The sequence below is a fragment of the Pleurodeles waltl genome, chromosome 2_1 (assembly GCF_031143425.1).
Source record: "Pleurodeles waltl isolate 20211129_DDA chromosome 2_1, aPleWal1.hap1.20221129, whole genome shotgun sequence".
In the NCBI taxonomy this organism is placed as follows: Eukaryota; Metazoa; Chordata; class Amphibia; order Caudata; family Salamandridae; genus Pleurodeles; species Pleurodeles waltl.
The window spans coordinates 201,761,798-201,783,943 of record NC_090438.1 but is presented as its reverse complement, the minus strand read 5'-3'; the positions used below and the strand labels follow the sequence as shown (position 1 = coordinate 201,783,943).

General features: G+C 46.2%; 1 protein-coding gene across 1 annotated transcript in view; it reads left to right on the top strand.

The window, feature by feature from the left end:
* The window catches only part of MTM1 (myotubularin 1), a 411,360-nt gene extending 390,252 nt beyond the window's left edge, over positions 1-21,108 (top strand). Inside the window, exon 15 of the mRNA XM_069212406.1 lies at positions 18,666-21,108. Coding sequence (XP_069068507.1) covers positions 18,666-18,833 — 168 coding nt within the window. The 3' untranslated portion in view covers positions 18,834-21,108. The remainder of the gene's footprint in view (positions 1-18,665) is intronic.
* Positions 21,109-22,146: the final 1,038 nt, after the last annotated feature.

The following is a 22,146-nucleotide window of genomic DNA, read 5'->3' as shown; positions in this document are numbered from 1 at the left end:
CGCTAAAAAAAGTATAAATACGGGCCTAGATGTCAAAAGAGCATTGATGTATTACATTGACAGAACAAAAAACATCAGAAAGACTAAACAACTATTTATTGCATTTCAAAAACCTCATGCAGGAAACCCAATATCAAAACAAGGTATAGCCAGATGGATAGTTAAATGCATCCAAATCTGCTACCTTAAAGCTAAACGACAGCTGCCCATTACACCAAGGGCACACTCAACCAGAAAGAAAGGTGCTACCATGGCCTTTCTAGGAAACATCCCAATGCAAGAAATATGTAAGGCAGCCACATGGTCTACGCCTCACACATTCACCAAGCACTACTGTGTAGACGTGTTATCCGCACAACAAGCCACAGTAGGTCAAGCCGTATTAAGAACATTATTTCAGACTACTTCCACTCCTACAGGCTGATCCACCGCTTTTGGGGAGATAACTGCTTACTAGTCTATGCAAAACATGCGTATCTACAGCGACAGATGCCATCGAACTGAAAATGTCACTTACCCAGTGTACATCTGTTCGTGGCATCAGTCGCAGTAGATTCGCATGTGCCCACCCGCCTCCCCGGGAGCCTGTAGCAGTTTAGAAGTTACCTTCAATTATTTATATATGTATCATCTCAACCTTAAATAGGTGCATACTTAGTCACTCCATTGCATGGGCACTATTACTACAATTCAACTCCTACCTCACCCTCTGCGGGGAAAAACAATCGAAGATGGAGTCGACGCCCATGCGCAATGGAGACAAAAGGAGGAGTCACTCGGTCCCGTGACTCGAAAGACTTCTTCGAAGAAAAACAACTTGTAACACTCCGGCCCAACACCAGATGGCGAGCTATTGCAAAACATGCGAATCTACTGCGACTGATGCCACGAACAGATGTACACTGGGTAAGTGACATTTTCATTCCTGCTCTGGCACGAAACTGGACAATGGAAAGGGCAGGGACTATTCCCTGTCCATCACCACCCCAGTGTTGGTGCACAGAGGTCCTCCAGAGGGCTCCTTGATTCTGCCATCTTGAATCCAAGGTGGGCAGAGGCCTCTGGGAGTATCTGAGAGGCCAGGTCAGGCAGGTGATGTCAGCCCCTTCCTGATAGGTGGTTACCGGGTCAATCCCCCTTCCAGGGCTATTTAGGGTCTCCTTTTGGGTGGGTCTGCAAATTCGATGGGCAAGACTCCAGTAGGACTCCTCTGCACTGTATAATTCGACTTTTGACCACTGGACTCCACAGGAACCTGTAATCTGCAGCAACAGCGACGACTTTGCCCTGCATCATTGTTTCTCCAGCTCCTTCCAGCAACTGCAGCATTTCCCCGGCCGTGCATCCTCTGAGGGCACCAAGTCTTCAGCCAGCACAAGAAGCAAGAAGGAATCTCCCTTGGAGTGAAGGAGTCACTTCCTTGCATCGGCAGGCACCAACTGCACTGATGACGGGCTGCCTGGATCTCCTCTCATCCTGAGCTGCGTGGATCCTGCATCACGGGTGGTGATCGGGAGTAGTCCCCTTGGTCCTCTCTGCCAGCTGTCCAACTTTGGCAGAGGTAAGCCCTCGCCTTCTCACGCAGGACAAGTACCCCCATGCACCTCGTCTCTCGCAGCTACCAAGGCTTGTTGGCATCTCCTTCAAGGGATCTTCATGCTCCGTGTAGCCCCAGCACTCTTCCCTACAACGCACAGCCCTCTGCATGCTTCTCCTGTGACGTGGGACCTCTCCTAAGGTGTGCTGCGTGGGCCTCTCTGCGACTCCTGGGCTCCTTGCCAGTGGGTCTTCTGTGAGGGCTGCATCCTCTTGTTTGGACTCTCTGCACTGCTGAGGGTCGCCTAGGACTCCCCCTGTGAGGTGAGTCCCCCTTGGACCTTGTTGGTCCCTGGCAGCGCCACTTTTCCTCCAACCACGACATTTGCCATGGCTAAGGCTTGTTGGTGGTTTTTCCACACCACATACTGACTGCAATCCTTCATCCGGCGTGGGACATCGACTGCATCATCCAAGCACGCTTCATCTGCTCCAGGGCTGCATTGCTGACCGTCTTAGTCTCCCCATCGACCAACTCCTGCACCCACAGACAGGAAGGTGGGTAGTGACTCCTGCTACCAACGGACACTCCACCTGGAACTGCACTTGTCCCCTTCTTCTCTAGGTCTTTCAGGATCCACCTTTTGTTTCTTGAGGTCTTGTCTGGGTCTTGCAAAATCCTTCTTTTAAGTCCTGTGGGTTGGTTTGAGTAGAACCAGGAACTTACCTCTTTTCTGCTGGTCGCTCGAGGCTACTCCAGTAGTTACCTTTGGGGTTTTCTAGTACCTCCAGCTCCCCTCTACAGATTCCACTTCCTTGGGTGGGGACCCGACCTTCAAGTTCCACTTTTTTAGTATATGGTTTGGTCACCCCCAAGCCTTCAGTATTGCCCATTGCTTTTCAATGTTTTCTCTTACTTTTTATGCCTATTTCCTGATTTGTTGCTGTACATGTATAGTGTGTTTACTTACCTCCTATTGGAAAATTGCCTATCTAGTATTTTAGTAATTGTGTCACAAACTTAATTTTTGTAACACTGTGTGGTTCTTTCATGTGTGTAAGTGCTGTGTGACTACAGTGGTATTGCATGAGCTTTGCGTGTCTCCCAGATATGTCTTGGCTGCCCATCCACAGCTACCTCTAGAGAGCCTGGCTTTTAGACACTGCCTACACTTCGCTAATAATGGGATACCTGGACCTGGTATAAGGTAATAATACCATTGGTACTCACCACACACCAGGCCAGATTCCTACAAGTTGTAGGCTACATTTTCCGATGGATACTTCTAACTGAGATTGCTCACATTCATTTTTCCCCGGGCACCAGACCTGATCCAGAATCTTTCTTCGCAGTGCTGTTGCGCTGTGATAGATGGTGCCATGCTGCTGTGCATTGACTTGTTCTGCCCCAGAAGTGACAAAGCGGAGCCACATATAAGCATCACCCCTGCATGGCAAAGTCAGTTCCTTCATTTCCGCACCTTTGTACACAGATCAAGAGCTCTGCTGCCATTCTTCGGTTGACAAATTACTTTCCACTGTGCAAGGAAACAATGTTCCCACTGAAGACTACTGGGTTCAAACCATGTTGTGATTGTTGGAAGCTGATATTGGTGACAGAACCGCTCATGGGCTGCCTCTTGTGCTTGTATTTGTAGCTCAACACCAAGATGTGTGAAGAATGTCCCTTCATGTTCCCAAAGGAGACCCATGACTGTGATGCGAAGCTGTACATCACCAAACATGTAAAAACAGAATTCTGATGCAAACTTCTAACTGTAGATTCCTCACCTTCTGAGTATCCCGAGGTGCCAGACTAGATCTGAAGAATTTCCTCAGCAATTCCCTCACACATCAGTAGGTGATGTAGTGCAGCTCTGCCCAGCCATCCCAGATATGATGTTGCAGCCCCTACATAGTCAACAACTCTGCGCAGTGACATCCGTTCCAATCTTTCTGTGCCATCTGATGTGGATTCAGAGCTTGCTCCCTCGAATTCTGTCAGGATTGGCAGACTTCACTGTTGAGATTTTTTACAAAAGTGTCCTATGTGCAAAGGACATCACCCACACTAGGATAACAGAGTTCAATCCCTGCAAGAATAGTCACAAGCAAATTTTGGGACAGACCTGCATAGAGTCTCTCTCTCTGGTGCTTGGGCTCCTCGCACGACTCTGCACTGTGCGATAGATACTCTCTGAATCTGACTGCAAGCCAAGCCCTACATTGCAGAGTATCACCGGAGGGCTCGAAGTGCCTGGTCTCGCTTAAACTTGTGTTCTCTTTCCGGAGGCCAGTCCCTTGAGGGATCTTCTTCCCGATCACAATTATCAGGTAAGTCAAAGAGTCAAAGAAGCAGCACAAGAGGTCGAAGCACGGCTCCCCCTCATTCTGCCATAAGCAGTTGCGTGGCACCCAGGGTCCCTCTAATTCACTAAGTCGTTTCGATCGCCTACTTCGGAGAACCCCCCACTTTGGTGCTAATTTAGCCTCAGTTCCCTGGCCCATTGGTGATGCTGCAGCAGATACAGGCCTTCAAGGAAGCCATGTTGGTCTACTGCCAGCGGGGTCTGTCCTTGACGCTGACTCTGCCCTTGGGTCCCATTCCGGAGTCAGCCCTGACTCCAGGGCAGAGAACGAAGCCTAGGTCCCAAACAGCCCCACAATCAATGCTGGAACTTTGGACATCGAAGCTGGCACTGACAACAGAGTAATAGATGATGATCTTTTTGGACTCTGGTGGAGGTTGTGCAGATTAACATCAAAGTTGAACCAATCTCACCTACTTGCATACTCTGATTCAGGAATGCTTCCATTACACTATAATCTGCCTGATTCCAATGATGATGAAAGCTCAAAAGTCTATGATGTTGATAATCTATTCCTAGATCATTAAAATGCCAGTGGCTTCTCAGTTTCCCCAGACACTTCCCTACAATCAACTACCCCTGTTACAGCCACAGCAGAGCCTGCTTTCTTTGCAGCTGTGATCTGGAGGGCAGCAGATATCTTTGACATAGAATGCTCCACCACTGAGGTCAAGACAGATGTCCTCACTGAGATTCTCCAAGCAGTCAGTGCAGACCTCTCAGGAGCCTCTTCTGCCTTTTAATGAAGCCCTTACCAATGCGCTATTGGACACCAGGGCAAAACCAGTATCCTGCCAACAAGAAGACACAGGCCTGCCCCTGGGAATATTCCTTTTTCCTACAACATTGTACACAGTAGAGCCTGGTAGTCCAGGCCTCTACTAGTAGGCTTTTTCATATTGGGTTTTATTGGGTTTTGTTAGCAGCATTCACAAAACACGAAAAGAAAAGGGTAAATGATGTGTACCACAAGGAGCATCTCGCCAGCGCAGGTATTTGGCAAATGGCAGAAGAGTTTTCGCCATGAATAAAGGCAGAGAACCTTACCAGGTATACAGAGCCATCATACAGTAAACATGCCTATTGTGAGATACTTAAAAATATTATACTCTTTATCCCTGTACAGCTCCACCACCTCCTCAAAAAGCCTATAGCTTCAAATTCGAAGCAGAACATCTCCCAGTTGTCCCATACTTCCTCCATCGTATCCCCTATCAAACTCCACCCGAAAGGTTGATAAAGTCCAATGCCGAAGAGTTGTCACCTTGTGGTGTGGTACCCCTCGTCCCCTTCTTTCGCAAGAACAAGTGATATGTATGAGAAGGGCATTGGAGCCCACAGGTATGTTAAGCCGGTAATGGGATGACTCTTGGGCCGTCATGGCATTGGACATCTCAGATGATCTAATATGGGGCATGACAGCCTTCACTATCCACTGTCCAAAATATCATCTTTGGTTCAGGAGTTTGCCTCATGTTGACTCACAAAGACTTAATCCCAATGTGTAGCCGTCGTTCCCCAACCCCTTGTTAATTTAGCTGCTTCCTGAGTCGCTTCTCCCATGCATTGTGGGATAAGATGGTGGATAACTACCCAGCAGCATATCATACATGACCTCCAGCAGATCATACATGATGGTCAAGAAGCAGTGAAGTATGTGCTCCAGCTTGGACACTACCGACTTCTTGGATAGGGCAGTCGGGACAAGTGTGGTGATTCTCTGCAATGCTTGGATTTGTTCCACAGGGTTCTCGAATGGCGTGCCACAATCCCTCCTGGACAGGCTTTTTGACCACTCATGCCAGATACATTGGATACATTTTGATATCTGAAGATAGGATTACCATTGAAACCACCTCCTCTGCCACCTTAGGTTACTTGGAATCTGGAATAAAGATTTGCCAGCTGAAGGCTGAAGTAAAGGCCCTCTTCAAGAACGGTGCAAACTAATGCCAGTGCACAACTAGGGGAGCTACTCCAGGTGAATATTGGTCCAAAGAAGGTACAAAATTGCTGTCTGTTTAAAAAAAAAAAAATGTTTTTATAAATATTTACATGCAAAAGTACACATTCAGGATGAAAGACCCGGTGGAAATCACTTACACCGTCGTGGCTTTGGACTTCTAGGATGTCAATTTTGACATCCCCATCCAGTGGATACATCAGTCATTTCTCAGGTTCAAAGTGGGCCAAGTGCATCAAGGTCTCTTTAGTCTGTTGCGGTCCGTCCATAGCATCCTTACAATGCGCTTGGCCCCCATACCAGCTCATTCCACATGTAGAGGTCCCCATTTTCCCCTGCCTGTATGACTGGCTTATGAAATCAGATAGAGACTTCTAGTTGCAGATTCCTTACCTTAGAATTTCCCCCAGGCGTCAGTCTGGATGTGGAGATTTTTCTCGAGCAGTACCCCTGCGCACCATTAGGTGGCGTCAGTCAGCTTCGCATCTGTTGTCGGCTTTGTGCGTGCTGGATAAGACGTTGCAGGACCTATATAGGCGTCTCACAACCTGCATGCTGATGTCAGTTCTTTTCTTTCCACACCAGCCAAGCACAGATCTGAAGAAGAGCCACCCCCGGTCACTTTTTGACTGATCTTTTTTGATGTTTTGTCTAATATTTTGGAGCATTTAACTCCTTGTGCATTGAGATGTCATCACGAAAGACCAGGTTCAAGCCGTGCGACTCCTGTCATCAGATGATGTCCGTGATGGATCTGCAACGCGTGCGCTTCTGGCGTTTTGAAGCGCAACCATGACCCGAAGTAGTGCTCCGAGTGCCGGGCCATGAGTCTAAAATCTTTGAGACAGCAGTCCCTAAAGCTACTTGCAGCCCGGCGCTCTGCTCCCCATCTCAGTCTAGAGGAATGTCCAGAGAATGGTCGCGCAGCCCCCATTCTTCGTTGTCCCACTCCAAGTCCTTGGAACAAATCGGGTAAGTCAAGGCACAAGAAGAAGTCCAAGAAGAGCAAACGTTCTTCAACTTTACCCAATCCATCGTCGTCGCTCCAGGCCTCCATCTTCTGATCCTATTTCTGGGTCGGCTCCGTGCCTCCCAAAGTTTCAGGAGCTGGAGCCACCCCTGCCCAACTTTGTGAGTTCTATGAGGCCATGCACCTCATATTTGGGTGATCTGACTCCGCTGGAGCACCATTGATCCCCCGTGCAGTCAGAAGGGCCCTGTGGAATTGGCATGGCCTCCTCTGGTTCCGCGCCGGCAGCTTTGGCTTCCGCTCCAAAGGGCATCTCTGGATCCGTTCCTGGATCCAAACTTGCGTTAGCCGTAGGGTTCGACCTTCCTCGACAACGGTTCAGGCTTTGACGCACCTGATGCAGTCTGTGCCCCCAGTAGCGTCGACCCCCTCCTCATTGCCGACTCCGACACAGAGCCAGACCAACGTCGCTCAAAGCAGATTCTACTTTCGTCAGGGACCTTGCTCCCTAGGTCGGATCCTGACCCTTATTCCCTTGGGTTAGGGTGCGGTGAAGATGGGGACGGGTCACTGGACCCTTTAGAATACGAGCTTGAAAATGCTATGGACTGGCATGCGGACGTGGGTAAAACCAGTGGTCTCGACAGTTCCCGTGACGCTGGCATGCTACCTCCCCTTACTGTGGCTACGGAGGAGGGGGCGTCCTACTCCATGGAGTTGCGAAGAGCGGCTGAGGTCCTGGGCCTCGGGCTGCCTTCTGTTTCAGTCGGGAATAACATCTTCACTGAGATGCTTCAGCCTGGGGCTTCCCCTTATAAACTCCTTTTGCACTTTAACGAAGCCCTCAATGATGTCCTGCTGGGTACTTGGTCCAAACCCAGCACAGGGTCTCCTGTAAACAGGACAATTGCCCATCACCACAGACTGACTCCCAATGACCCAGTGTTCCTCATGCAACATCCGACCCTTGAGAGCTTGGTTATCCAAGCCTCTACATCCCCAGGCGCATTTCCTTCCACACCCCCGGATAGGGAGTCCAAAGGCTGGATCGGCTTGGGAACATAGTTTTCTTCCTCCAGCCTGGCATTGCGGTCAGTGAACACCACATGCCTTTTGGGCCGTTACTTCCATACCTTATGGGACTCGGTTGCGCACATGCTGCCACAGGTACCAGAGGAGTCCCGGGCTATTCTCTCCCAAGCTGTTGCTGTTGGGAGTGATGCAGCTAAGTTCTCGATATGATGTGGGCTGGATACGACCGACTCACTAGGCAGATCAGTTGCGTTGACAGTGGCCTTAAGGCGCCACACTTGGTTGAGGACATCTGGCTTTTTGGGGGATGTCCAATCCACTCTTATGGACATGCCCCTTGATGGCACCCGTCTCTTTGGAAACAAAGCAGACTGGGCTCAAGCACTTTAAGGAGTCCTGCGCTACTGCCAGGTCCTTGAGCCTCCCAGCTGCCAGTCACCCCCCTCAGTCTGCATTTCACTCCTTTTGTGGCTATGGAAGGGGCATCCCCCCACATCTGTTTCCCTTCAGACATCTTGCTGTGCAGGCTGCCCAGCTTCTGCTTGGCTGGTGACGTGGGATTCATCGTCCTCGTGGATCAGGGAGCCAGCAGTCTACCCAGTCCACTGCCCCCCGTTTACCTCCCCCCCCCCACTTAAGCCTCAAAACCTTTCTAGTCTGATGCTTCTCCATCAGTCAGAGGCACGATTTGCCATCACCTGCCCGCTGGCAATCCATCACTTCAGACAGGTGGACTTTAGAGATAGGCTAAAGGGGCTACTCCTTCCCTTCAAGACGCCATCTATGCCACCATCTTACAATCTGATGACGGAGGATCACTTGGCACTTCTTCGCCAGGAGGTTACGGCTCTTTTGGTCAAGGGAGCCATAGAGAGTGTCCCTGTGCCAAAAGTAGATTGTGGTTGTTATTCCCCGTACTTTCTGGTACTCAAAAAGGACAAGGGCCTCCGCCCTATCCTAGACCTCCGATCTGCATCCTGCTGGTGACATTTGACAAATGGCATATGCGGGCTCTGTAATGGGACCTGAAGTTCCAGTGGGTGCAGCATCAGGGGAATCTCTCCGACATGGTCCAGATCTTGGAGGGAAATGCGTATGATCTGCAGTGGTGGCTATTGGACTGCGATAGGGTCAGACAGATCCCTCTCCCTTCCCCAAACACATCTGACAGTAGTAACAAATGCATCACTCCTGGGATTAGGCGGCTACATGGGAGAGGCGGCGATCAGAGGCGTCTGGTCTCTGGCAGAGTCCAGGCTCCACATCAGTCTTTTGGAACTCAGGGCGATCAGGCTGGCATTAAAAGCATTCCTTCTGTCTCTCAAAGGGAAAGTAGTGCAGGGGTTCACAGATAACGTCGCTCAACACCATATGATACTGCAGCAAGCAGGGTAGGGTGGGGTAGTGGAACCTCTGCCAGGAGTCTCTGCGGCGCTGGACATGGCTGGAACTTCTGGGGATTTCCCTGATGGTTCAACACCCGGCGGGCTCTCTGAACGCCAGAGTGGACAAACTGCCAATGCCTGGTTGATCACAAATGGCGTCTCCTTCAGGAGGTGGCGCAATGTCTCTTTCAGCACTGGGGAGAGCCTTGGTTACATCTGTTCGGCTCCACAGGGAACACGTAGTGTCAGCTGTTTTGCGCATTGGAGTTTCCAAGGCAGCACTCGCTGAGCGACGCTTTTCGTCTTGAGTAGAGCCAGGCCTCCTGTATACCTTTCCGCCCATGCAACTTCTGCCCAGAGTTCTCAAGAAGATCAAGAATAACCGGGTCCAGGTGATCCTTGTGGCTCCAGACTGGGCACTAAGGGCCAGATGTAGCAAGCCTTTTGCGCCTCGCAAACTGCAAAAAACGCAGTTTGCGAGGCGCAAAAGGTCTTACGCGATGCAGAGGTACCGACTCGCAAAATGTGATTCCGACTCGCAAATAGGAAGGGGTGTTCCCTTCCTATTTGCGACCGCATCGCGATGTTGAGTTGCTTTGTGACCGCAAAAACGGTCGCAAACCAACTCGCAGTTACCATCCACTTGAAGTGGATGGTAATTCATTCGCAAAAGGGAAGGGGTCCTTATGGGACCCCTTCCCCTTTGTGAATGCCACCAAAAAGTATTTTTCTCTGAAAAAAACGCAACTAAATGGTTTCGGTATTTTTTCTTTTTGCAGCTCGTTTTCCTTTGAGGAAAACGGGCTGCAAAAAGAAAAAAAAAACAGCTTTATTTAAAAGCAGTCACAGACATGGTGGTCTGCTGTCTCCAGCAGGCCACCATCCCTGTGAGTGCCTAGACTCGCTATGGGGTCGCAATTTGCGACCCACCTCATTAATATTCATGAGGTGGGTCTTTGCGACCCCATAGCGAGTCGCAGAAGGTGTCTGAGACACCTTTCTGCATCTCGAATTGTGAGTTGCAATTTGCGAGTCACTATGACTCGCAAATTGCAAGTCGCAATTGTATACCTACCTAAATCTGGCCCTAAGAGTCTGATATCACGAGCTGTCGTGCATGGGCATCGACCCTCTGAACAGAATGCCCCTTCGGGAGGATCTTCTGTTGCAGCAGTAGAGGACAGTTCTCCAACCGAACCTGTCCATTCACTGCCTTCTTGCCTGGAGATTGAGTGGGGGCAGTTAGAAGTTTTTGACCTTCCGCCTGAAGTCTGTAACACTATCTTGACAGCCAGGCGTCCCTCCACCAAAATGGTAAACGCCTGTAGATGGAACACATTTGTGGCTTGGTGCACAGACAAATTCTGCCCCTCTTTCTGAGGTATTGTTGTTTATAGTTTCTTTGGCCCAGCAGGGCTCTACCTTGGGCACCCTCAAAGGATGTCTGATGTCTCTGTTTTTTTTATCTTTCCTGACCAACCCTCCTTGTTTAAATCTCCTATTGTTAGTAGATTCCTGAAGGGTCTTAGCCACATGTTTCCTCCATCACCATTCATAATACCCCAACGGTGGGTTTGAGCCTGGTTCTTATTTTCCTAATGTGCGCTGCTTTTGAACCACTTCATAACGGTCCACGCCAGCTGCTGAAATTAAAATCATCCATTCTTGTGGCCATCACTTCTGCCCGGTGGGTGGGTGAGCTGCAGGTACTGTCATCTAAGCCACCCTTCCTTTCCATCTATCTTGACAAGGTGGTGCTTCACACCAGGGCTTTTTTTTTTTGTGCCAAAAGTGGTCACGCCCTTTCATGTAGGCCAATCCATCACCTTGCCTACTTTTTACGCACCTCCACATTCTTCTAAGGAGGAGGAGAGACTCCACCGCCTGTACCCAAAAAGAGCATTGGCGTTCTATTTTGATCTTACCAAAGAGTTCCGGGTGGACAGTCAACTCTTCGTTGGTTATGTGGCTGCAAAGAAGGGTCAGGCACTGCAGAAGAGAGCCATCTCTAGATGGGTTGTTGTCTGCATTCAAATGTGCTACACATTGGCTAAAAAGCAACTCCTGGAGGCTTTGCGTGCTCACTCTACCAGAGAAACATCTGCAACCACTACTTAGCAGTATATGGTGAACACCTATAGGTGAGGCACCCTGTACTCAGTCCAGGCAACCCCTAGTGATAGCGTAAGTGGTTCCAGATAATCAGTGCTCTCAAAGGGTAGCTGTGGAGAGCAGCTAATGCTTATCCAGGAGAGTGTAAAGCAATTGCAAATACCCCATAGATTAGTTTGTGATGTACACACAAGAAAGAACCACATTGGTGTTCACAAAATAATATATTATTTATTAAAACACAGGCACTAAACTAACTTTGGTATATCTCCTAACTGGAGATATATAAACACAAAAATATACTTAGTAGTAGGTAAGTGAAGGCATAAAATAACATGGATCCCTGTGGATGGCCAAACCATATACTAGAAAATGGAAATATGAAAGTCACTACTAACCAAGACTACCACCCAAGGACCCTTAGGACTGGGGAGGCACTAAAACTCCAAAGCTAAGTAACTAGGATTCCCCGGGAACATGTGTGTGTAATCCCGGGTCAGAGTCCATAAGATAAGATGGGGAAGTCGCAGTTAGATTTTTATTGTGTTCTAAGACCCTTCCCAGAGGACCTAGAGGATACCGTTGGGACAAGGGAGGTTCAAAAATGTCCCCACCTGTGGATACCCAGAGAAGTGGAGTACCTACACCAGGAAGCCCAGGTGCATAGGGGTGACGTTGTGTCGGAACCTCCTGTTGAAGTCAATTGGGATCTAGGCTGTCCAGCTGCTGGTGATTTGTGGGGCAGATTAGTGGAACCCAGGCAGTTCAGGAGTGCAATGCCCACCCTTCTTGAAGATGCTTTCCTTATGGACGGTTGTTGTGGAAGTGCAGCTGTGGTGTCCAGGTGATGCAGGCAGATCCCAGGAGTCATCCACAAGCTGTCTAATGCCAGTCGTCTGATTGCAGAGGGGTCAGTGGTCAGCAAGGCCACCAACAAGCCTTACTGAATGTAAGAAAGCTTTGCACGAAGTGTTGCAGGATTCGGGGCCCAGCAAGGTCCAAGGGACTCCACCTTTGTAGGTAAGTCAGGGCCAGCCCTCAGCAAGCAGGAGAGCCAGCAGGAATTATTGGAGACCCCAGGAGGACCCACTGGCAGCAGGCACAGGGCATTACAGACAGGCCTCAGCAGCACAACAAAGATGGAGGCCCAGGTCGCAGAGGCTGCAGGGAGGACGTCGTTCTTAGAGTATGGTGATGCTGGAGTTTTGGGGCTTCTTGGCGCTAGGAGGTCTTCGGACTAAAGAGCCAATAAGCCTTGGCAATGGCAAACAGACGCAGTGAAAAGGGTTCTGGATAAATAGCTCCAACTATGGACCACAGACTTCTCAGTTGCAAAAAAGACAGGACAGACGTCTGGAGAGCCACAGAACCACCACCTGTGTTGTGGAGCCTTGAAGCGTCCGTGAGACAGCAGGATCCACAAACTGGTTGTCGATGTTGAGGTGCCTGCAGATGCAGGGGAGTGACTCCTTCACTCCAGTGGAGATTCCTTGTTGCTGTCCTAAGTGCAGGCAGAGTCCTTATGACTCTGGAGGATGCACAGCCACGTAGGTTGCATAGTCTTTGCAATGCGTAGGGACAGAATTGCAGTATGAGCCCTCCTACCAGTTGCAGTCTTGTCTTAGTTCCCGGCGAAGTCCAGCAGCGGGTCCAGTGTCTTGCAGAAGAGTCTTTTTAGATTAATCTTGCTCTTGCAGGTGAACCTAGGGCCCAACCTTCAGGGGAGCCCTTAAGTAACCCAGGAAGGGGACTGGACAGCTTCTGTAATGACTCACCTATCTGGGGGGGTCAGGGACTCTAATCTGGTGGACCGGCCAGTCAAATGATCCCTTATGGCCTCTCCTTACCCTATTTCCAAGATGACAGAATCAAGTTAACACCTAGCAGATGTTCTGGGCACCTCCCTAGGGGAGGAGCTGGAGAGAGGGGGTGCTCACTCCCCTGTCCTTTGTGTGGGTTCATGCCAGAGCGGGAGCACAGGGCTCCTGCACTGGAGTAAACCGGTTTATGCTACAATGGGCACCAAATGTGCCCTTCAAAGCAGTCATGTGGTTCTCAGGAGCACCCCCACCCTAGCCTATAGACACCTATTTCTAAAGGAGAAGTGGTAACACCTCTCCTCTGCAGGAAATGTTTTTCCTACTTTCCGACAGTGGGCATCCCTGCACATGTTTACCAAACACTGCTGCCTGGACGGTTGGGTCTGTAGGTATGGGTACTTTGCCCGTTGGGATGGGTACTTTGCCTGTTTGGACCTGCATCACTCACTAGTATGATCTTGGTTCACAGACCCTCCTCGGGATGGTATTGCTTGGTCATCTATTCTAAGTTAAGGAATCTGCAACTAGAAGTCTCTATAAGATCCTTCAGTAACACCTTATCTGGTAAAGACATATTCTATTTGCAGATTTCTTTCCGACCCACCCATCCTCCCTGCTTTGTGAACTGATTTCTAGGGACAGGAGCTTCTCTTTCAGGACTCTAGTTCTGATGCACCAGTGGTCACTGTTCTTCATGACTCTGCACTTCCGGCGTGGAAGGTCGTGAAAAGAAAATGACATCAGCGTGCTGGCGTGGCACCTATATAGGTCCTGCAACATCATATCCTGCGCGCACAACGGCGATGACGGACGCAGAGCCGACCGACGCCACTTAGCAATTAGGGGTACTGCTCGAGAAAAATATCTGGATCCAGTCTGATGCCTAGGGGAAGTTCTAAGATAAGGAATCAGCAACTAGAATATGTCTCTACCAGATGAGGCGTTACTGAAGGTAAGTAACCTGTTTGCCACTGCCCCAATAGGTCAGAGTGAGAGGAATTGTTAAGGATTGGATTTGACGGTTAGAAGATCGGGGCTGACTGTTAACATTCTGCATTTGACTGCATCCCAATACATTGCCTTCCGTGGACTATGCCTGCTGGAGGATACAACCACCAGAACACACATAGTTTGTGCCTTGATGAAGAAGTCTGAGCTGCTGGTGAAAATTAGCTGTGGTGATAACCAGACAGTAAATTGTTGAGTCTTGTGTAATGATGCATCACCATAGTTTGACTTAGCCAGACTCAGAATGCAAACGCTACAAGGGGCACTGCTCCTGCAGTGGGTACAGGGCCATAGGATGGCAGGATGAAGTTCAGGTGAAGTATGGCATGAAGTTAACCTTGGCTTGGTGGATTGTCTGTCCAAATCTGGCAGCTCTTCTCCCAGAGGTCAGAGTGGTCATGGATGTCTCCCTAGAATTTTGGGGGAGGGGGGTTCATTTGGGATTAAGGTCTACCTGGCTCTATAATCTGATCCTGAAATTAAGCGGCACAACAATCAGCAGGTGGTCAGTTGCACCCGGAGGGTGTTTCAAGTGCCAGGCACAAAGACCACCATGTTGATCATTATTGACAGTACAACTACTGTTAGATATGGTAAAGCAATCATGCATCTATTAAGGAAGCAAAATAAATCTGGCGATAGCCAAACAAATTGAATATTGGCCTAATAGCAAAACACTCCAGTCCAGTGGCATAACAATAGCCCCCGCAGCCCCTGTTGTGCAGGTGAAGGCGAGCTGCAGTGGACCTCCACTGGCAATGTGCAGGGGCAGTGGGCCCCTGGCCTAAGAGCTTCTGACTCGCCCAGGGCATAGGAGGCCTCCTCCATGGATTTTGCAGGGGGGTCCTCAAGTTTAGTTATGCCACTGTTCGAGTAATGAAGAATGACACAGCGAAACACAGTACAGATCAGAGTCCAAGTCATGTGATTAGGACTGGACCATTCAGTGGTGGCTGTCTGTTCAGCCTTTGGAATGAATTGGAAACAGACCACTTCGCAAAAGGGAGCATTAACAGATACTCTGTGACAATGTGGTGTTATTTTAAAGAGATGTGCCTTCCACTCCTAGATTGAAGAAAAGGAGATGCAGTCCTGATTGATACAGGAATGATTTTCCAGATCCTGGATGTGTAGATGCCAAAGGCCTATTGTCTAGCCTTGCCTTCTTGCACCACTTCAGCTGTGGTCTGATGATGCATTGGTTGTAGGTGTGCTGAGAGCCACCAGAGAATGAGCTTGGCACCCATACAACCAGGGTGACCTTCTGTCATGGGCAACACAGGTTCTCTTGTGGATGGGTTACATAGCTGCTCTCAAAATGACAGCCCACCCTTGGATTCTGCTACACAATCTGCCCAAACAAACACTTGTGTTTGGGAAGATAAAACGCCTTGAATATCATTTGCATTGACCTACTGCCATCAGAGGGGATGGGGGCAGAATTCTTAACAATACACAGTACTGTTGAGCAGCACACCTTTTTCTCATGGTAGAATGGTCCAGAGAACCTTTAGAAAAGCATGGATGCTTCACAGACCAGCAAGTTGCAAGGGGCTTATATCTGGAAGCCTCCGTGGCTACACAGTGGCAGCGTAGACCATGGAGCATCTACTCCTCCCCATTTGCGAGATCCAAAATGCTAGTGTGGAACTTGGTGGCAACAAAGAAAGACCTTACTGCGTTCCCCTTTCCATTTACACTGATTATTAACAATCTAACAGGTGTTACCAGGATGTCAGTTTCAAGCATGGCAATAAGTGATGTGTAGACACATTGGGGGCCTGGTGGATGAGGAAGGGAGGTTCCACACATTTGAGCAAAGTGCCTACACTAAATAAAGCATTGGTTATCTGGTAGGTGAAGGAGGCGGCAAGTAGGTCTCTGACGCCATACAAGAGATGGCTACTAGCTAAAACAAATGACAAACTTACTTTTCAGAGCTTTACTTCTTCTTACAGTTGGCCCCTGCAAAAACCAAAGCCATTGGCCAGAAACGGTGAGAAGAGAAGTTGCGGCGCATCTTATCAGACAAAGAATGGGAGGATATAGGTCACAGGGCACACACAACAGCACACTCAACAACCAGTAGGGAAACAACGGCAAATATATTTTCCTATTGGTACTACACTCCTGCCAGAATACACTCCTGGTCCCCGAGTAGATCGTCCCTTTGCTGAGGAACTGTGGGAGCACAGACATGCTCATACATTTCCTTTGGCATTGTTCCAAACTAATAAAATACTAGATTGAAGTACTTGACAACTTGCAGGAAATAACAGGGTTGGAAATCCTGTGTTTCCCAGCATACACTATTTTAGGCCTCCTCAATAAGCTGTCATGTCTGCTCCATTGTTTTAGAGGCAGGCAGACGGCTTTAGCACTGTGCAGCACATCAAACTATCTTAGCACACTGGGTCCCAGAACTTACAGTGGCTCCATCACTTATGGGGCCTGATGGGTATGGAAAATTAACAGTGTTGCTGACCCACACTGGGAAAGCTTTCTCAGGAGTCTGGACCCCTTTGCTAACGTTTCTCTCCACAGAATTCAGAGAGCTTACCTGTCCCAGGTATCCAACAGTACTGCATATACTACAACTGCTATCAGTGAAAACCCCCATCAGCAGAAACCAACTCTCACTGTTAACTGATCATAACATGAGACAACAGAATGTGTGGCACTACAGTGACAGTGAAACTGCATTAGATCTTTACTCTTAAGAATTAAGCCTCACCCTGGAACTCTATATATGTGAGTTGCAGATACAGGTGGGAATTGGGAGGGTTGGAAGTTGGATGACATTCTGTAGTACATGCGGACCTATGGTTGTAGGCTATGCGGTTTTGTATGTGTTTTTTCTTTTGTTTGAAACTTCAAATAAAGAAAATTGATCCTTTAAAAAGGTGCGCCGTTAACGCTTTCCAAAACTGGAGCAGGGTTCAGGTGGTCATGATGGATATGTGGATCTTGTTCAAGATTATTTTTTTTTTTTACATTGCTGTTTTGCATTGAGCAGCCAGCACCTCGATAACATGACCACAGTCGAGGTAGAAAGAATGATCTTGGTCAAGATTCCAGGTGCATAACTTGAAAAGGCTTACTGCTGTTTTTCTTTTAAATACTTAAATAGTTTGCAGTGTGATGATGTCCTGCATGAAGGTGTAACAAAAACCACCAGGCATTGTCAGCTTGTCTGCAAGATCATCAGGGATGCTTGCGGTGATGGCTTTGTAAATTATGCTGCTGGATTTAGAGTATGTGAGGGCAATGGGAGCCAGTGGAGTTCCATCAGGATGGGGGGGGGCGGTGATGTAGGGTGCTGTTAAGGATATTACCATTGTCGAGAGTAGGAGAGCTTAAACAGCAGTTCTGAAGTTGCTTTCTGAAAGAAACTGTTTCACTTTCTTTAGAAGAGAGTGTTGGTACGAGGCATTTTTTTTTGGGGGGGGGGAGAAGTTGGGGGCAGATGATATGTTCCTTGAAGGTGAGGTTGGTGTCTGGGGTGAAACCAAGTGACTTGCAATTCAATGAAAGTTGAGGCTCGAAGTTGTCAAGTTCATTTCATTGAGCCAGGTTGGGTACTGTTTCTTGTTCTTGGCAAATGAGAACTCTGGGTTAGTAAACGGACCTCCAAACATCTGACACTTTTCTTGTCCCTTTTACCATCTACCCTCCATGTGTGGCAGCTTGTGGTGCTGTATGACTGTGTGGGATTGTGTGTCTGTTTTTGTTACCTTGTTATCTCTTTGTATCAGCCTCTCAGTTGGTTAGCAAATTGTGTGTGCAATATGCAACACTTGTTGGGACTCTTATGTACTCTACTTTGACACCCACTCCTTCAGCCTATTTTTCACTTCTACGTCCTCCTTGTGAACCAGATGCCTGCGAGTTGGCCAGTGCTCCATTTTCTGGTAGATCATTCCAGTCACCAAGCGCCCTTCTCATCTCATTCTCTCCTATTCATTCCTTTCCAGTTTCCTGACACATCTTTCATTTTGATAGTGCTCTAAAGCAGTATAAAGAACTCTTCTTGCAACTAGACTATCTGTCTGCCTGTGCATCGGTGACTGCAGGTCAGGTTGTTTTAGAGTCGGTGCCTGTAAGCCTGTGAGCAGGAATGATTGCTAATTCACCTTTACTCCAGTCTTCAGTCCAGTTTCCTGAGAGTGTATTACATCATAGTGGCATTTTCAGTGTGGGTTTTTACTGCCAGGTTTCAGCCTTCACACTAATCGTAAAGTCCAGTGCTATATAGTTCTTTACCATATAAAAACATTTAATTATTTGATGCTTGATAGTTTGTATAATCATCCATTTTCCTGAGATATCAGTAAAAGTTATCAACATAACTTTATAAATTCATGACCGTTGACTAGAGCCATCCAGTCGTCCTGTGTGTTAACAATGAGTAGAGCTAGTTGCTCACTATTACATGCTGCCTAATGCTTTTCTTCCTTTCTTTGTGTGTAGCAGCCAAATCCCGTTGAGCAGCGTTACTTGGAACTTTTGGCTTTACGTGATGACTATGTGAAGAAACTTGATGATTTGCAGATAACAAATTCATTGAAGATGAATAATTCTTCCAACTCTCCAACATCACCTTCGCAAATCATGCCTCATGTGCAAACTCCCTTTTGATGCAAAAAAGATAATGTTCCTAAAGCTTCATATGGATAATCTGGAAATTAACCAACAAAATATTTAGCTTTAAACATTTTAGACTTATGAAAATGGCCTTCTCCTCAGAGGGTTTTGAACTGAGAATGCTTTTCCTTCTTAGTGACCTTGTGCCTTTCTGATTTCTAACTATGGGCCTATAAGGCTCAACATTTTTATCACTGAAAATAGAAGTGTTGGGTCCTGATAATAAAAACCAGGGCAGATATTTGTACATCGTTTTTAGCATAGTCTTTTTCCTTAGAACAAATTTTATTTTGGAACATTTAGTCTGGTGCTTCAATTTTATTATTTTACTGTTGCCAACCTAAAGGAAAGCACATTTAAAGAAAATGTTAGGCTGCTTTCAAAATAAATTGGACCCTATATGCTAAATTATGCTACTTGAAAAAGGGTAGCATGGTTGCAGAACTCATTAGACAGTTGTATTTTTGTGACTTAATGTTAAAAAAAATAAAGAAAATTAAGTGGTAGGTTTATTTCTTGATGGACTGTCACAGTACCGTTTTAAGACACATTGTAAATTAGAAGTTGATTCAGGTAATAGAATCTTTTTGGCAGCCTGAAATTTAGATAATATTTTCTGTAAGAAAAATTAAGACATGGTTTTGGTTACTTCAGATTTTCTTTTGTTTAAATTCTTGTGTGTGTGCTATTTATGTTCTGCGCAATGTCTGGTGCCTAACTGAGATTGTTGAACTGCAAAGTAACAGTTATACTCAATTTCCCTTGTTGTATATTGTAATAAAAAGTAACAATTGATTACTTACAAGAAGCAGCTTTTAGAAACCATTGATCAGCTACTACCTGGTCTTGCTACAACAAATTTAAAAAAAACTTATTTTAGTTAGTGAAAACAATCTGATTAGACATAACAGAAATATGTGAATTATATTGGGGATTTCTTTCACCACATTATGCACCCATTCATTTATAATACATATTGTAGTGGGGGACATTTATAAAGGACTTTGTGTAAAGCACCTTATTTATTAGATTTCCTGATTTTCAACACAGTCTAAATGCCTACACCTCATTAACCATAAATGTATGTATTCCTCCAATCTTTCCAGTAATTGTTTTCCCGGTTTTGCAATTTAGAGACATATTTATTTTAACATCCCATCAGCAACGTTGCTAAGTATCAGTAAGGTGGTCCATCATAACTGGACACTGCTTGACGTTTTTCAGTATTTGTAAGCATCAAAATCAGAATAATAACTGAGAAATACCTGAACTTATAGGAAAAGGCCCAAACCTTTGTTAACTCTCATGTTACCCGAATATGAAAAGGATACTGTTTATATAACATAAATGCTTTTAGAGATATTGATGGTTTAACTTGTCCTGTGAAGATGAACTACAGCATTGTTGTAATGGCAGGTCTTATCCAGAGCATTTTTTACTTCCGATTGCTCCATAATAAGGTTTCAACATTTAGAGCTCCCCTTCTACTAAAGGTAGGAACTTTATTAGCATGAAGCAATCCTTCTGCTACCCCACAACAAGGCCCCACACACTGCCTTGTGTAAATGACAGTCACCACTGGGCAGTCAACTTGGCTGCAACCTGCTAGAAAACTGCTATACAGGATCTGTTGTAAATGAAATGAAAACAACAAGGTAGTCAGTTATCTTTATAACAGCTATAGAGATTAGCCAAATGTTTGTTCTTATAAACAGTGTTTCTTACAGTTGCTACTATTGGTTCTCCTTAGATCTGAGGAGAGCATTGTACATTGCAATTACATCTGTACGTTTTCATAAAAGGTATAAATGTCTACAGTGTTACTACATTCTTTAAAATTACGTTTGAACATCATAGGTGGTTATTTTCTTCAGTGTTTCACCACCAATTTGTTTTTTCAAAACGTTTTCTGATTTCAGAGTTTTTTTTGTGTTTGTTGTTTTTCAGTTTATTCCTAGAATGGGTTATGCAGTGCGGTTTGTATAGTTTGTAAAGGGATACTGCTAGCAAATAAAAGTATTTGCATTATGAAGGTGATTGACAGTGGACTGCACATTTTCTTGTAAATTATTGTATAGGTGACCCATTATTGGGCTACAATATGTAAGTTGTGAGCCGTCCTGTAGGATAATGTATGTATGAGGTTTGTAAATTTACAAACTCTCATTGTGAACTGTGTAAATATGGTTTTAATTTAGATATTTAAGGTCTTACTTAAGCACAAAATAGATGCCAATTTATTTCATAATAAAGAAGCAGTTGAAATTAACGTGTCATTTTTTTCCTTTTTCTGTCTCCCACTATTTACGTTTTCTTTTTTTTAGCAGGCTTTAGAATTATTCAGATGGTCACTAAATTCCATGACTTAATAAGCATAAATTAATGACTAATTCCCATGCATGCCTTTCAACTTTCTATATCTGGCTTCAAGAAACATGAAGGCTCAGTAATATCACACAATTGGAAAATGTATGGAATATTCAGTAAACTACTCATTCAGGGATTCATATTTGTTTAAATACATTAAGAAATATATATAATATTTGGGGCCATATTTAGAGTTTGGGGAACAGGATAATCTCTCAAAACATGGAGGTTATTGTGTCTACCATATTACAAGTACCTTAGGTTTTAGTACACTTGAAGTATGCTGGATGGGACATCCACCATGTTAGTGACTAAACACATGTCGACTGTTGAGGATCTATATGAAAAGTCAATAATAGGATCTCACTTACTCAATCTTCTACACATCCTTACTGTTTTGGATTATTTGTGACTGTGAAAGCATTTACCTATTTGTGTGCTGATGGTATTTGTTGTTTAACATTTTATATAGGTCTTTTGTAGATCAGTACGACACAAGCTCTGGTAGTAGGGCTTAATTACCTGACCGGCACCAAGAAAAATGATTGTTTAGAGGTTGACACTTCCCACTATGCCATTTGAATTTCTCTTTTGTGGAGGTGCAGGCATTTATTCCACTACTACCCAGGTTTGTTCTGTTTGCGGCCGAGTATCCCATCCTCCAAAGTCTAAATGAGGCGCTTTGTCTTACCATCTGTCTATTGATGGATGAGAAAGGAAAGATCAAATAGTTCTGGTACTATAAGTGCGATGTACTTGCAGTTTGATGTGTAGGTAAGACATATAAGGGCCACTTTGTTTAGTGTTTAAATCTAAAATATTGTCTACCTACAGTTAATTTATGTACATTTTGGGGCATGTTAATTTACTAATAAGTGTCAATCCGTTTTTAGTTCAGTTCTGTAACTCCAGATTTGAAAACTACTACTAAACTGCCCTG